The sequence below is a fragment of the Phoxinus phoxinus genome (assembly GCF_949152265.1).
Source record: "Phoxinus phoxinus genome assembly, chromosome: 9".
In the NCBI taxonomy this organism is placed as follows: Eukaryota; Metazoa; Chordata; class Actinopteri; order Cypriniformes; family Leuciscidae; genus Phoxinus; species Phoxinus phoxinus.
In genome coordinates this window covers 15,055,983-15,073,951 of record NC_136884.1, presented here as the reverse complement: position 1 = coordinate 15,073,951, position 17,969 = coordinate 15,055,983, and the positions used below count along the sequence as shown (strand labels likewise).

The 17,969-nt window shown below is 41.6% G+C and overlaps 1 protein-coding gene across 2 annotated transcripts in view; it reads left to right on the top strand.

Moving 5' to 3' along the window:
• LOC307003855 (thyrotropin-releasing hormone-degrading ectoenzyme-like) overlaps window positions 1–17,969 on the top strand; it is a 106,375-nt gene that overhangs the window by 55,004 nt on the left and 33,402 nt on the right. The window contains exons 6-8 of one of the 2 annotated variants that reach the window (XM_079622702.1): window positions 326–463; window positions 1,783–1,848; window positions 8,085–8,150. In XM_079622702.1, the coding sequence (XP_079478828.1) occupies window positions 326–463; window positions 1,783–1,848; window positions 8,085–8,150 (270 nt within the window). The remainder of the gene's footprint in view (window positions 1–325; window positions 464–1,782; window positions 1,849–8,084; window positions 8,151–17,969) is intronic. The other variant, XM_079622703.1, reaches the window with a different exon arrangement.

Genomic DNA, 17,969 nt, shown 5'->3' with positions numbered 1-17,969 from the left:
ACAGCAAGACCCCTGTACAACACACACACACACACACACACACACACACACACACACACACACACACACACACACAGTGTATTGTAGCTCAAGCAGCAGTGTGTCGTGTTGGCGCTCGTGTGGCGACAGTGAATGTTCATCAGAATGAATTATAGAAGCTTCTGCAGGAATAAAGTCTTCAGTCATGAGAGATACAGAGCTGGATTTTCTCACAACCATGTTCTAATTTAATTTATAGAGCAGCTAAAAGTTATTTTTACTTTTGAAAATAAAACTGAAGCTTTTATGAGACATGTAAAAAATGAATAAAGTCTCTCATCCACAGGAGAAGCAGAGGTTTCTGACTGACGTTCTTCATGAGGTGATGTTATTGGACGGTTTGGCCAGTTCTCATCCGATCTCTCAGGAAGTGTTTGAAGCCACAGACATCGACCGAGTGTTTGACTGGATCGCATATAAGAAGGCAAGAGAATCTCTCATAAACTCCTACAGGCTTCATCTGCATGATGGAAATTATTATAAACCTTTAATATTGAGCTGAATTTATACTATACAACATGAAGTGAATTTACTTTTTTTTTTATGCGGCAAAACAGTAGAAGAGGAGTAATGAAAAATCCTTTATTGAGTCCAGTAAACACCTCAGTTTGCTTGTTAATTTTCTCCCAGCTAAAGAAATCTCAGTTGATCTTTGTGAATTGTAAATGGAGTCGCGCTGTTATAAGCCTCTTCACATACGAAAGAAAAACAGTTTAATTAAAAGCTTGGTTTTTAGTAAGTCGAGGACCGAAACTGTTACACTGAGAGTTTTTGTGTGCTCTGGAGACTTTAGTGGCACAATAAACATTTCATCTCAGACCAGACAACATCTCTTTAATTACCTCTTTCTCACTGGAACACACTAACTGTAAAAAACTCCAGCGCCCAAATATATCCTCTCATCTGAGCATCTGAAAGCCATTAAAGACACAAAGAGCAGGAAATAAATATCTTTGTCCTCTATCAGAGTTCAGACGCAGAATCTTCCATCCACTGAAGATTTGAGTTTCTGTGTCAACTCTCCCTCCAGCTGTCAATCAGCTCAAGGCCGGTGTGTGATTGGCTCCCCCCAAGCCCCTCCCCCTGTTTCCCCACAGGTTCTGTTGGGTTATGAACTCTGTCAGTCACACTGACACTCGGCCGTCCCTCATCACTTCCTCCTCGCACTCTATAGACTCTGATATCCCACAACATCCCACGAGTCCCCAGCGCTAACAGGAAGTGACACTCATCACACAGATTGTGGAGGGATGGGAATTAGATTCTGTCAAATGAGCACGTCAAAGCCACTCAAAATCAAAAAAGATACAGACTCATAAAACAGCAGAAAATAGCAGGACGAGTGTCAGGGAGTCCTTGTTTAGATGAACCAGACCTGCTAGAAATTGAACAGTGCCATAATAACTGAACTGTTTTTAATGATGTTAAACATTTTCTACGATGTATATAACCCAAAGTGGGTCCTCCTTGAACAGTCACACCACTAGATTTATGATTTTGACAACTTTCCTGTTTATATAACACATTTCTGCATTTAAACCCTACAGAATATTTTGCCCCATTGACTTCCATAATAAGTGGATTCATGTACATTTTGATTTTTTTTTTATTATTATTTTCTGTGGTAATTGATAGCATGTCAGATATGCTGTTCAAAACGCTGAAAACTAAGTATGTTTTGTTGGGTTTTGCATGTGTAAATAAGCAGTCTTTATTGAACATGTGTTTACTGTGTGTCCGCAGGGAGCCGCTCTGATCCGGATGCTGGCGAACGTCATGGGACAGACGCTATTCCAGAGAGGCCTCAATGTAAGTGTCACACTCAGTTCAAAGATGAAGAAGATTCTGAATTTCCAAAACAAAAGTATTTAATAAGCAACAGGACACCAAGAGAAGCAAACTAAAAGTCCATGAAAATGAAACTAAACGAACAAATAACTGAATAATCCTGGCAGTAAGTCAGTAGTTTTTCTTTCATCTTCTCTCTTTGTGGCCACAAACAATTTCACACTCATGTGTGTTTTTACTCCTAATGTGTCTTGTGAATGTTTAAGGCTCTTTGTATGAATGATACATTCAGATTCATAACATGATTGTGGCATAAATCCAAAACTTTTCAATTAATTTCTTTTGTCAAATTCTCACCATTTAAAACTATCACAACACATGTTCATTTCTCAAGCCTCTTCAGGTCTTCTGAGTGTCTCGTATGTTTTTTGCTACAAGCGTTTGTGAGATTATTCAACCGTGTCGGTTTACATGCGCTTCTTATCTTTAGAGCTACAACAGCTTGTTTTCGTGTCACGCGCTTCCATCGAGCTTGAGGTGAAAGTGACACAATCAGGGAAGCAATTAAACAAGTTCGTGCCAGAAATTAATTTCATATCTGTAATAGTCACAATCAGAAGATCCAGAATCATTCTCTGTGTTAAACGTCATGGCGTGGTCAAGATCTGATGAAACACATCATTTGTGTTAAAGTGTCTGGTATTGTGTCGATGTTGGTGAATGGAGTATCAGCACCAGGCTTTTGTTTATAGTCACATGTTCATCTTCTGTAAAACTCTTCCTGCGTCCCGTCTTCCAGTTCAGGGCCCTCAGGAGTGAACAGCAGATCTCTTGATGTATTATTAGACAGTATTAATTGTTGTTTTGGACACCATATGGCTTCTACACGAAATTACATCCTGAAAAGTGGTTAAAGGATTTGGCCGTGAGCAAACAGGCTGCAGGTTTGAGAGTAAATCTGTAAACGAATGAGTGTTAAATGTAAAACCCTCTTCCTTTGACATGCGAGTTAACACACTTTCAGAGGTGTAAGACTCACATTCAGATTCCTCACCTTCTAGATCCAAAGAAATCACTTTTCTAAACATCAGTAACTTCTCATTTCATTTCTTTATGACTGAGATGCTGTCAGTTTCAGAGCTTCTATCTGGGTTATTTTTGACGTTGTGGTTTATTGCTCTTAGTTGCTGGAAGCACAATCAGGTCATGTTTACGGCAGATTTAATGCTTCATTTACAGATGTAACAGCTGCACATACAAGCTTTATATCGCAGCACAAACACAAACTGAAGTGTCTAATGCACACCACACGTGTTCACATATCTTAGACTGGCTATAAACGTAATTACTGTGTTTGCTTTTGTCCACTATCTACTATAGTAAACCTGTGGTATTAGCAACATCAATATACTGGTTAGCGCAAAAGCAAGAAAATATGCCAATCAATTCTGTCTCAATCTTGGTTAATCCGTAAATCAATATGACATGACATTTCCATATATGGAAAATATTTTTGTCTTTCTTTTTGTTGTTTTTTATCTTTTATAAAATAATTGGATCACAATAAAATAATGTATGATTAATCTTATCATTTCTGACAAATGTGGAGGAAGAAGAAAGAAAAAGTAATAATTTTGATTAAAAAGAAAGGTTACACTTTATTTTGATGGTCCATTTGATCCATTATATGTAAATTTACAACTAATGTCAACTAACTCTCTTCGGAAGTATTAGAAGACTAGTAGACTTTTACTGTTGGGGTTCGGCTTAGTAGAATATTTTGTAGTTGCGAAATAAAGTGTTTGCAGATATTAAACAGACACTACTAATGCTCTAATGACTGTTAGTTGACATGTAGTTGCAAAGTTATCTATAGTAAGTCTTACTTATGGTCTTTTTTTTACACGTTACATAGTTACGGTAGTTACTATAGTAATTACATAATTGCATCCATCTAACCCTAAAACACACCTTAATCCATATCGTACATCCCTATAAGTACATGTAGTTAATTATTATTACTCAGTTCTTAAATGTATAATTACACTGTAACAGGGACAGATTCAAATAAAGTGTAACCAGTTTTAATATAATAATGTCTAAAGTGGACCATCGAAATAGTAAAATAGTGTTATCAAATTAAAGTAATAAAAATATTCATTCATTTCTCTAAACTTTTTGTTGTATTAACCATAGTTTCTACCTGATGAACTCTTATACCCCTCTCGATCTGCGAGTCTGTGTATTTAAGAGGAGAGAGACAACATTACACTTCTCCCAGGATCCATCTCTCATCTGCTGTCTGTGTTTCTCTGTTCACTGAAGCTCATTTCATTCTCCCAGTGTCTATCTTTGCTCTGTGTGGCATTTCTTCTCCTCCTTGTGTCTCTGCATAATTGAAGCAGCAGACAGACGTGAATGCTGAACAGTTCAGAAGCAGCAGACAGGCTGAAGTCCCACCCGGACTACCATTAACCATCTCTCTCTCTCTCTCTCTCTCTCTCTCTCTCTGACTGTGAGGATGAGGGCGTCTTTATTGGTAAATGGTGGATGGGCTGGTGAGGCGGGCGGATGAATGTCTCTTATAAAAGAAAAGTGGGAGTCATAAATGAAGTCTGAATGGTTCTCAGGCTCATACAGCCGCTGGAGTGATGAAGCGTTCCCGTCTCATTTACACACACTGCCCATCGCTTTTAAAGCCACTTTCAGAAGGATCATATTATGGGATGTAGGAAATATTCATTCCGGCTGGAAATGTGAAATGCTTGACCTATGAATGGCAGAGGACAAGTGCGCTACTGCCCTGGAGAAATAAACTTCAGCATGTTACAGTCCATCTTCTTCCTCTGGATGTGATTTGGATCAGCGGGAAGCTTCTTCTCTGGATTCAGTGCTTCATAGTCCTGTTTTTCGCTCTCAACGGGATACTGACTTGGAGAATGACAGTCCATCAGATCCCTGCGGATATTGTGTGCTAATAATTCTTTCTGAACACAGATGAAATAGCCAGATACTCCTCGATTCAATTTCCTAACATTCTTGAACACAGAGAAGATCCATTTTTCCCATCTTCCTCTTGTTCTCCCAGCAGCCCCTTCTGGCTTGGCTGTTCCGCCTCATTATTGCTGTTTTCTGTCTCTCTCTCTCTCTTTTATGGGAACTTTCAGTATCTCTGTCTGTCTCTGTGTGATTGATGGGAAGAACAGGTAAACACAACACCTCACCAAACAGTCTACCTCCATTGCCTCAAAATTACTTTCTTATGCAGGGAAATTGTAGACATATTTCTTCTTGTATTACTTTTGAGGGAGCTCATTTAGAAGGATGAATAATGCATTATTTATGATCTGCTTTGACTGTTGTGGTGAAGGCTCTCAGAGAAAACTTGTGTTTTAGCTCCGGGGGATTTACATATCGAAAGCGATCAATCTTTAGTCTCCCTTGGTAAGTAATTTGGCTTTGCAGAATGAGGAACCATAACTGAATGTGGTTATAATATCTGATGAAGGGACGTTCAGGATATTATTCTGTCCTGGAGAGTGTCAGAAGAGTAACTAGCCTCTGCTAATTACATTAAGTTAATTACACACACACACAACCATCACACTGGAACCTGTTGAGTTATGAAGTGTGTATGATCCTAGCTGTCTAACTAGACGGACTTTCCGGCATCACAAGTACAACATATAAGTATAGTACAGGCTTTTCTGAAAGGTAGAGCAACATTATGCCCACTACTAAAATAGCATGCTAAAAACAGCCGTAGATATTTAGAGTATAAATATCTATTTATCAAATATTGTCTCCAAATTAAAAAGTCCCATTATTTGTCTGTGATATGTGTTGTTTATTCTCATTACAGAGTCACGTTAGCTTAGCTTATAGCAACACCAGTCTCTGTAATTGATAGACGGTTAGTGCTAGTCAACTCTCATGCATGAGGAACGCTGTATGTGTGTTTTTTAGCTCTTTCCTGTCTATAAGAGCATTTTGGCCATTAAACAGTGGTGGGTAGCAACAGCGTCATAAAAATACACACTTATAGGCCAAGCAGACTGGAAAATGTCATCACAAACATAAAATGGCTCTGGGTGGTCCCTCGCTGCCATGCAAATGTATGCAAATGAGCAGAGTGGGTATTTCATACTGCAAAAATCTCATTCAGAAGCCAATTTATACCTGCCGAAAACAGGGACAACGGTAAAATATACAATTTAGCATCTTTATACAATCTCAAAAAGACACATTTAAGGCACATAAGAATATATAGACATAAATAGATTATGTACATATTTCTATATAGTTGTATTCATTTTAAATTACAAACAAATTATATTTAAAATTAAAATATTTTTTTATCTGTGTAGTTGCATTCTTTTGTTTCAAGTTTAAACAAAAGTTGCTTAAACAAGTGGTGTAGTTGTCCATGCTTTTTATTATTTTAAATCAAAAAAATTTAACTGGCTTCTGTATAATTTATTAGAGATATTTAGAGTATAAACACACACACACACCGACACAAATGACTCTGACTGACCGATGTGGCAATTTGATTTATTTTTCCTCGTCTTTCCTCTAGCTGTGGCCGTCAGCAGAAAACACATCAGTGTCAAAATAGTGACGACACACTGACGGCCCTATCAGAGGAGAGATTGGGCCACATGGTCACTTCTCTTCAGGTCAATGATGGAGGAGAGAGAGAGAGAAAAAGAGGAATTGCACTGGTTTAAAACAGATTCATCAGGATGGCAACATGAATCTGGTTCTGCTCCAGACTCAAATCCCTGACTCTCTGAGAGCTCAGCAGAGCATGTAGAGCGACGGAGGCCAGCTGGACTGGGTCACGCTTTCAGGATCCCAATGCAATTTGCTCAAACCTCTCTGCATGACGCCTGCCCACATTTCAACATGCGCCCCCTTTGATTTAATTCATGAAACAAAGTCTAAAATAATTACCTTATTATATGACAAGTTCACCCTAATATAAAAACCATCATCTGCTTACGCTCATGTCATTCCAAATCCATATTTATAGTCTTTGATTACCCATTTTAAACCGTCTCTAAGATCTCATTGAATCTTTCAAACCTGGTGCATCACAATACACTCAAAAGCCAATAGTATTGAGTGCATTTAATGGTATTGAGTGCTGACATTTAACTGTGGAAATTTTTTTATCACACAAAGCTCTCTTATGACTTTATAACACAAGACTGTATTCCACAGAAGTGTGGAAAATGAGAGACATAGTATAAAGGAAGTTGGAAATCAGTCCATTGTATGTCACATACTCCAGAATTAACAGAGAACATGCTATTTTATGTCAGCGTATGCTCTTGACTCCAGCAACAGGAAGAGGATTACAGTTGACGGGTTTATCGCTCACGGTCACTCGAGAGTTATCGATGAATCTCGTACAGCAGGGAAAAGGCTTCCCACCAGATGTTCTTATCAGATGAATGTAAATGTGCTCTCCAGGTTCAGACTCCTTCTTCATGTCGCCCACCACCTGTATGACTGAGACTGCAGGGCACAACAGACACACTGATAATGTAGCGTTTGGCACAAGCACTGCCTCTGTTTAACAGATTGAAGTCTTTTAGCAGAGAAATGAACACCCACCGGTGTCTTAGCTTCAGTAATGTACAACATTACATCCACTTTGCACATTTGTCTGTGATCGATGTTGAAGTACGTGTATTTACTTTGCTGACTTATGGTGAGGTGTTTATTTTCTTCTCAGAGCTCACTTTTTACTTATTTATAAATGTTCACTTAAAAAGAACCATGTTTACTAAAAGTTGTACATCACGTAAATACATTTACGGTTTGTTGTGTGAATATGATTATCAGATATCGTCAAAGTAGTCTACTTCTTTGCACGAGTATTTACCGTAAGCTAAGTCACTGAATTACCGTAATTAATTATATTTGAATATGGATAACTTTAGCATTGTCTTGAAAGAAACTCCTGTAAAATGGTGTAGCTGGGTTGTATGTTACTCATTCTGTGACGCGCTGATGCAGCATCGACTTGAACAACATAATCAGCCTCTAATTGGCCTCCTTATGGTCCTCCTTGATCTGACAGCCAATCACACCCAAACATCTGCTGGTAATTTGCATATGTTCAGCTTGAATTGAGCGGATTAGTAATGTTATTGTTTGGGCTTATTTCGTTTCCCAAGTTCACAATTCCTGTCCAAGTCCAATTTATTTCTCTTCCAATATTGATCTCCGTCTCTGTCTGTTTGCAGGATTACTTGATGACGCACATGTATGGGAACGCGGCGCGAGATGACTTGTGGAACAAATTCTCAGAGGTAAGATCTCAAGCATCTTCTGGGTGTGAGACCTCCATCCACGAGTGGGAATCATCGTTGGGGTCAGTGAGCGACGAGCTGGCGAGTGAAATTGTATGTGTTCAACCTACTTAAATTCACCCAGTGCGTCTCCTGCAGGCAGGTGTTCAGAGATTCATGCGCTGCATAGACATGTAGGTCAGAGGCCATTATATAACTGCACATCATCAGTGGATCACAATTCATGCCAATACACCACCTACTCACATCAACACATAAGGGTTTTATGGAAATGCCACATTGGAAGGAGTTTGATGCGCAGGCTGGGTTGCGTTTTTAATAGTCTTGCTTTTAAACTTGAGGTTTCACTTAATATGAAAACGTTTTCCACATAGGAGGGTCACATATTGATCCAGAAATCTGATCACTGTAACTTGCTAAATGCAAATGTTCACAGATGCTGATTATGAAGTCTTGCTGCTGCTGATTCTGGTGGTTTTAATTAACTTATAAATGACACAAATCTTATCAGACCCGATTAGTGAAGTGTCACATAATTGCTGACAAGCCTGATGAGTCTCTCAGATTAAACATGAGCATCTGCCCTTCAGCTCAGGTGTAGACACGAATAACCCAAGGAAAATCTAAAAATGATCTTCTGTTGAAGGAATGCATCCCTCAGGTCTCAAAAATACAATTTATATGGGGTTTGTCTTGACTTCCCCACTCCTGACAAAAACACTGACAGCTATTTCCTGAGATTCGCTGCTTCAGTTTCTCCATATTTTCTAGTACCACAGAAAGTTTAGCAACCATATAGTTAATGGCAAGCTTAATTTCCCATAATCCCGTCAGTTTAGTCTCCAGGATAACTAAAGTTGCAATGCTAATGCAAAGCTTCTACAATAAATCACAATAAAAATTTTTGAATGATTGTTTATTTATTATAATCACACACATGCAAAACAAGTGCTAGTATTTCAATTTTGTTTCTTAAATGCCATTTACATACGCCTCATTTACCTTCATGGACGGAGGTATCAAGTAATCCGTAATCTAATTGATGAAACGCAGCTTCAGATGTAATTGCTAAGATAACAAAATGAATTAAGGCTGGAGGTGTGACGCTACATAATGCTAATATGCTAACACACCTGTGCAGTGCACTTGTATATAATACAGACTTAATATAAAACCTTATCTATCTAATTATGTAAGATTTAAGCTTTTTAAGAAATAGACGAGGACATAAAAAAGCTTAAGACACCGAGTGAGACTGCTGGGCATTGTCAGGAAATGTCGTCGCCAACATCTATAAGTAAAGTTGAGCGTTGGGTTCAAGTCATCAGGACAGAGATGTGCTTTTAAAGTCAGACGACTCTCAGCAAGTCCTCTCAGCGCTCATCTCACAAAGTGTCATGACTTTAATGAGATTACTTTCAAGCCTAATCTCAAAGTTATTATAGTTTGTAATGGAACAGCAGGACATTTAGCAGCTATCAGCATCGTAGGAAGCGTTTTGTCATTCACATCACTCTCCTAAATGCTGGCTGATGGGCGCCCGCTTCTTCATTTTCTCTTTCAGAACAGAAAGGATTCAAAGGTGAATTCATGTCACCAGGACCCTGTTATCCTCTCAGTGACCGTGTTTGTGAGGCACTGACGAATTTAGCTACATTAACAGTCCGTGACAGCCCATCATCTAATGAGTACTGATATGCGCTGTGTTCATTAGCTATTCATGAAATCCAATTTGCGGCAATAATCTGGCAGTGCTAAGCGCCCACAAAGCCCTTTGTCAAGCTCACGACACATCGCCGGACCGGCCTACACTTCCTTTAATTATTTTCACCAGGGCAAAGGTACAGTAGCTTCCTGAAAGCGTCCTACAGAAAATTATTCATAATGTAGGAACTTCAGCTGCCATTATCAGCCTCTGCAAAGCCTCTTCTTTGTATTCACATGGTAAACAAACAGTGAGTCATCGACAGATGTCAGAAGTTGTCAGGTTTCACTTAACACTAGAACGGCCATGACGGTCATTTTGACCGTTTTGAATTTTATATCTGCAATAACATTGTTAAAAAATTAATAAAATCCTGCTGGTACCTGGCTTTTCCTAAAAGTGTCTGTATTTTCATTTAAATTGTTTTTAATATAAATTACACATAAGGCAAAAAAACAAATGAACATATTTACCTATTTCGGCCATAAGCGGTCACATTGACCGCACTGAATTCTTTTGTTACATTTCCAGCGGTTGACCTTTGTCTCTCTCACTGTCAACAGAAAGGTCAGTAGCGGTCCTGAGTGTTTGCATACATGCTAATTTCCACAAACAAAAAGTATATTAGATTAAATTTGTTGATCAGAAATAGGCTAATAATACCTGACTACGTTATCTATTTACGTAGATATTCTCTATTATATACGAGCTATTAAACTATTTTCTCTGTTATTATATTAAAATAAAAAGTTTTATAATTAAATAAGTGTGACGTAGAGGCGGAGACGTTCGGATCCATTTGCAGATATTTATTTAAGATGATGATAAACAGAGAATAAACAGGCAGGACCTCAAATGGAAACAAGGGTAATCCAGAATCGAAGTCAAACAGGCAAGGTTCAGAGGCAGGCAGCAAAGGTTCATAAAACGAGTACAGAGTCCAAGTTCAAGAGGCAGGCAGCAAAGGTTCATAAAACGAGTTCAGAGTCCAAGTTCAAACACACGAGATCAAATCCAAGCACAGTGAAATCAAGGGTCACAAACTGAGTCTGAGGTAGGGTAAAACAATACTTCACAAATGGCAGAGAACAGAACAGTCCATATAAAGGGTAGCTGAGGGTGCACAGGTGAGACTGGTCAAATAATAATTGGCTGATTAGGGAATAACGAGCATGGAGGATAATGGGAAATGAAGTCCTAGTATGCAGGAGAGAGGGATCTAGTGAAACCAGGAGGAGGCGTTGTCGTGCGTTCCGTGACAGAGCCTCCCCCCTGCGAGCGGCTCCGGAAGCGAGGACCTGGTCGACGACGGGGTCTTCCACGGGGTCTTGGAGCAGGTAGGTCTGGGTGGTCCTGGTGGAATGCAGCAGTTAATGTGGGATCCAATATGTCCTGAGACCTGACCCAGGAGCGTTCCTCGGGACCGTACCCCTCCCAGTCAATGAGATATTGCAAAACCCCGCCGTGACGTCTGGAGCTCAGGATCTCTCGCACCCGGAAAGCCTCCGTGCCGTCCACTTCAATGGGGGGAGTCTGAACAGCAGCGACCTCCTCCCGGTTCCTCTCACTCCTGGGGGCAACAGCGGGTCTGAGAAGGGACACATGAAAGGTGGGTGAGATTTTGTACTGAGCAGGGAGTGACAAACGAAAAGAAACAGGAGTTATCTGGCAGAGTATTTTGAATGGTCCAATGAAACGAGGAGAAAGCTTCTTGCATGGTAGCTTGAGGCGAAGATCTCGAGCGGAAAGCCACACCCACTGGCCAGGTTGGTATCTGGGACCCTTACGCCTCCTTCGATCCGCCTGATGTTGATAACGGCGAACGGCGCGCTGCAAATGGACGTGAGCAGCATCCCAAGTAGCCTCGCTGCGCCGAAGCCAGGCATCTACCGCGGGAAGGTCGGAAGGCTCCCCGGCCCACGGGAAGAGGGGAGGTTGGAAACCTAGAACACATCGAAAGGGTGTTAAACCAGTGGCAGGCTTTATCAGAGAATTCTGGGCATATTCTGCCCAGGCCAGAAAACGACTCCAATCCTGTTGATTCTGGTGGCAGTAAGTTCTCAGGAAACGAATCAGGTCCTGGTTAAGGCGTTCAACCTGCCCATTGGCCTGAGGATGGTAACCAGAGGTTAAACTGACATTGATGTTTAGCTTTGCACATAATTCTCTCCAGACCCGGGAAGTAAATTGAGAACCGCGGTCAGTCACAATGTCTTCGGGCAAGCCAAACAGACGGAAAACCTGATTGAATAAAGCCTCTGCAGTTTGTAAGGCTGTGGGCAGGCCGGTTAAGGGGATGAAACGACAGGACTTAGAGAAACGATCCACCACGGAGAGAATGGTTGTGAATCCTTGAGATGAAGGGAGATCCGTAACAAAATCCACGGCGATGTGAGACCAGGGACGTTGTGGTACTGGCAGCGGCTGCAGCAATCCTGCGGGCTTGAGATGGGAGGATTTCACAGTATTACAGACTGAGCATTGGTGAACAAATTTGATAACGTCAGACTGAAGAGAAGCCCACCAAAAGCGGTTTGAGACCAACTGAATGGTAGCGGCAATACCTGGATGACCTGCGCTGGGAGTGCAGTGAACCCACTGAAGCACACGGCGGCGGAGATCTGGAGGAACAAAGAGACGATCAGCAGGACATTCTGATGGAGCGGGATGACGGCTCAGTGCGGTGTTGATTTCGGAGATAATGTCCCATTGAACGGGAGCCACGATGAGAGCAGTGGGTATAATAGGTTCAGGCTTGGTTTCGCTGGCTGGATCATCGAATTGGCGGGAGAGGGCGTCAGCTTTGACGTTCTGGGAGCCTGGTCTGTAAGTAATCCTGAAATCAAATCTTGAGAAAAACAGTGACCAGCGAGCCTGGCGGGAATTGAGACGTTTAGCTGACCTGATATACTCCAGATTCCTATGATCCGTGAGCACTGTGAATGGTTGACGAGTTCCCTCCAGCCAGTGTCTCCACTCCTCAAAGGCGGTCTTCATGGCCAGAAGCTCGCGGTCACCCACGTCATAATTTCTTTCTGCAGAATTGAGTTTGCGAGAATAGAAGGCACAAGGAAACATCTTAGCTGGCTCACCATGCCGTTGTGACAACACCGCCCCCACACCTGTGCTAGATGCATCCACTTCCACGATGAATTCCTTTTCTGGATCAGGGTGATGGAGAATAGGAGCAGACGTGAACCGTTCCTTGAGTTGAGCAAAGGCCTCAGTACAAACCGATGTCCACTTGAAACATTTACCTCCTCCTTGAAGCAGAGATGTGAGAGGAGCTGCAATCACACTGAAGTTGCGGATGAATCTGCGGTAAAAGTTAGAAAAACCCAGGAAGCGCCGTAGATCTTTAACCGAGGCTGGCTGGGGCCAGTTAGTCACTGCTCTGACCTTGTTGTCATCCATAATGACACCGTCCGCACTGATGACATAGCCCAGGAAGGAGATGCGTGTTTGATGAAATTCGCACTTGGAAAGCTTGGCATAGAGTTGATTCTCAATCAGACGCCTGGGAACTGCACGAACATCCTGGACATGCTCTTCAAGGGAATCAGAGAAAATCAGAATGTCATCAATGTACACAATAACTTTACGATGCAACATGTCCCTGAAAGTCTCGTTAACAAATGCCTGGAAAACGGAAGGACTATTGGACAGGCCGAAAGGCATTACCCTGTATTCATAGTGCCCGGATGTAGTCGAAAACGCCGTCTTCCATTCATCTCCACTCCGTATGCGAATCAAGTTGTAAGCATTCCTTAGATCCAGCTTGGTAAAATAGCGAGCAGTGCGGAGCGTCTCCAAAGCTGCTGGGACTAGAGGAAGAGGGTAGCGATACTTGACTGTTACCTCGTTAAGACCACGATAATCTATGCACGGCCGAAGACCCCCGTCCTTCTTCTTGACGAAAAAGAATCCAGCGGAGGCCGGGGATGTCGAGGTAGTGATGAAACCCTTTGCCAGCTGTTCGTCAATGTACTCCTTCATGGCCTCTGTCTCGGGTTGTGACAGTGGGTAAACTCTTCCGCGTGGAATTACAGCCCCTGGTAAAAACTCAATAGCACAGTCACCAGCGCGATGAGCAGGCAGTTGGGAAGCCTCAGTTTCGCTAAAAGCCAGGGCGAGATCATGATATACAGTTGGAATTTTCGGAAAATCCACTCCCTTAAGGGAAGCGTTGTGAAGTTCAGTACCTTGGACAGCAGCACTGCAATTTAACTGGCAGAATTCGGACCAACGGGATATTTTCCCCTCAGACCATGAAATTTGGGGATTATGTCTCTCCAGCCATGGAAGTCCTAGAATTACTGGATGTCCGGGTGAGTGAATTGTGAAGAATTGGATGGTTTCAGTGTGCTGTTTCCCGAAGCCTAGCGTGAGGGGTTGGGTGATGTAGTGAACCTCTCCAGACCCTAGAGGGCGTCCATCCAGGGCTTCTACAGTGACACCGGACTCACATGCGAGGAGGGAAACACAATGAGTTCTGGCAAAAGATAGATCGATAAAGTTTCCGGCAGCTCCCGAATCAATCAAGGCTTTTGTGTTTATATTTTGACCATTAATCCTTAGAAAACTCTCCACAGTAAATAGTTTAGAAGAGGAATTAGAACTCACCGCAGTTGAATTTTTGAGGGCTGGATTAACCGGACAGGTGGCCCGCAGATGTCCTGCTTCTCCACAATACATACAGAGATGATTACGGCGTCTCCTCTCCCGTTCCGCGGTGGAGAGGCGTGTGTAGCCAATCTGCATGGGTTCCGACTCCACACTGGGAAGAGTACGCTCAAGAGGACTGGATCTAAGAGGCGTGAGTCGGGCGCGTAACAAGTTGTCCAGGCGGATAGCAAGCTCCATAATTTGACTTAGCGTTTTACCGTCGTCGCGACACGCTAGTTCTCCTTGGAGGTTCGGGTTCAGTCCCTTGCGATAAATGAGCTTGAGGGGTTCCTCCGTCCATCCAGTTTGGGCAGCCAGGGTACGGAAAGAGAGCGTGTAGTCCGCTGCGGTCGAATTCCCCTGGCATAACGTGAGCAGCAGTTCACCTGGATCCCTTCCTCCCGCTGAGTGCTCGAAAACCTCTCTAAATTGAGTCAGAAATTCGTTATAAGATGGGAAAGAGAGCTGACCACCATACCAGAGTGCGGTGGCCCATTCCAGAGCTCGACCCGTGAGTAGAGAACATATGAAGGACACGCGACTTCCATCAGTGGAGTAGAGCTGTGGCTGCTGGTCAAAACACAAACTGCACTGCAACAGGAATCCCTTACAAGCAGAAGGTGAGCCATCAAATTTCTCAGGGTGCGATAATTTGGGTTGAAAGGAGTGGTTACTCACGACCGGTGGTGCGAGGGGATGAGAAGGTTGATCCACAGTTGCGTCTGGCTGCGATAGGGATTGAACCGTTCTTGCGAGCTTCTCTGTGAGAGCGGTTAATTTTACCAGCTGTTGCTGATGAGCAGTGAGAACATTAGCTTGATTAGATACCTCGGAGGTAAGTCGACTGAGTTCTGCTGGATCCTGATGTGGTGAAGTATTCTGTGACGTAGAGGCGGAGACGTTCGGATCCATTTGCAGATATTTATTTAAGATGATGATAAACAGAGAATAAACAGGCAGGACCTCAAATGGAAACAAGGGTAATCCAGAATCGAAGTCAAACAGGCAAGGTTCAGAGGCAGGCAGCAAAGGTTCATAAAACGAGTACAGAGTCCAAGTTCAAGAGGCAGGCAGCAAAGGTTCATAAAACGAGTTCAGAGTCCAAGTTCAAACACACGAGATCAAATCCAAGCACAGTGAAATCAAGGGTCACAAACTGAGTCTGAGGTAGGGTAAAACAATACTTCACAAATGGCAGAGAACAGAACAGTCCATATAAAGGGTAGCTGAGGGTGCACAGGTGAGACTGGTCAAATAATAATTGGCTGATTAGGGAATAACGAGCATGGAGGATAATGGGAAATGAAGTCCTAGTATGCAGGAGAGAGGGATCTAGTGAAACCAGGAGGAGGCGTTGTCGTGCGTTCCGTGACAATAAGATACTTTTAGTTGTTATTTTCTTGTTCTGAGTTATGTTGAATGGATATGGAAATATAGCCTATCTGTTGTGAATATGCGATAATTACAGTAGGCTACTAATGATATTATTATTTATAAATGTTATTTAATTATTAATTATTTAATAATTAAACTTGTTTAAATGTACAGTTTGGTGTTGTTTTGCTTTTAAAATATATCCTAATACAATAAACGCATTAATCTCTCAATTGGGCATTTATCATTAAAGATATAGAGTTTGGAATCCAGCGGTCAAAATGGCCGCTTGTGGCAGTTCTAGTAGTTATGGAATTCTGGCACTTCTAGTGTTAAACGGGCCATTATGCTTTTTCACTTTTCCAACGTGGTTAGTGTGTAATGTTGCTGTTTGAGCCAAAAAAAAAGTTCTACAAAGCTCAAAGTGCACTCGAAAGGGAGATATTTTATTTAGCAGGATTCACTTTACAAGAACTTCAATGAACGACTCGTTTACGGCGCTTTTTTCTGGATCTTGTGAAGTCACAATGTTACTCATTTAAATAATCCGCGCCCATGGAATATGTGATAAAAAGGCGCGAGGCCTGGTTGAGCTGCATAGAGAAGACAGTGTTATCAAAGAGACGCTGTTTTGACATAGAATACATAAAATAATGTGTTTTTTGGACATTCAAGCATGAAAGCATATTCGTGTATACCCTAAAAACAAAATCAAGACTTCGTAAAAGGGCATAATTGGACCCCTTTAACATTTTCTATATAATACCCTAGACACTAATCAATTGAAGTCATCTCATACAAGCTTAGTTAGTCTCATATTTTAATACTCACAAATAATGGTCATGATCAATTGCTATAAGCAAGAGGGTCCCAGTTACACTGGAGAAGGGAAGTTCACATGCTCGTCTGATCTAGTCAAGCTGAAGTTTGCAGAATGCAAGAGAGCCTGACAGAGCACTTTGTTTCTGCCGACACATTTCTCTTCCAGTCCCATGGGTCTCCACAACACACTGACTCAGTCCTGCTGCAGAAACACTGTAGCTCTCCAACGGTTACAACCAATCTCATACATAATTACTGATTGGCTCCAGTAAATATGAAATGCTGCACCTCTTTAGGATGCCTTGAATGGAAATGATTGAAAATATCTGTAGAGCCAATGACATTCGCTCTGATCCAAAACCTAGCAAGCTGCCTCACTGTCTACCGCGGATACAGTCAGCTGCATCAGGACTGAAATTAAACCTCAACATTTGTTGATACACATTGATGCACAAATACTCTCTATATGAAACACATAGAAGGCTTGGCTCACGATTGATTCCACTATAATTTGATGTTATGTTGCTAAAAATATGATACTCTTAACCTTAAAAATACCCAACACACACAAACACTAAGTAAAATAGTCGATGCATTTCTGTTCTGAATGAAATGTGATGTTTTATTAACAAAGTTCAAGAGGAGCACGTTCAAATTACGATTGAAGGCCTATATATATAGTCGTCTCACCTTCCTCAACAGTCTTTTCTGCATCCCACCGCCAACTCGACTCCTCTCAGCTAGTTCAAATCCAACCCAGGGATACGGGGGAGTACTCTGGGTTCGGGCCAGATCCCGAGCTTGAAGCCCACCCCTCTTTTACTCCATCAAATCTAATTATTTGTAAGTGTGAACTCGTGAACTGTGTATTTATAGTCAATATTTCGCTCCATTCCACTGGCAGTGTATTCTTGGATTGTTGTAACCACTACAGACATCAAGTTTTGTTTGTTTCAAAGTTTCCTTGATCAAACTCTTTATAAGGAGAACAATTTACTTTTACTTTTACATAAATGTTTCTCAAGGATTGTCCAATGATTTGCAGTCACCTACCCTTCTTATCCCCTTTTTTCAAAATCGATACACTAGCTCAAGGTGAAAAGTTGATTAAACTTCATAAAGCATTAGAAAGTTCCTCATACATACAGAGCTTTTGAAAACAAAAAACTGCCAGTTGTCCATCATTCTGAGTCATTTATATAAGCATTTTCAAAGAGTAAGTATAAAATATGTACGCAGTATATTTCCCCCAG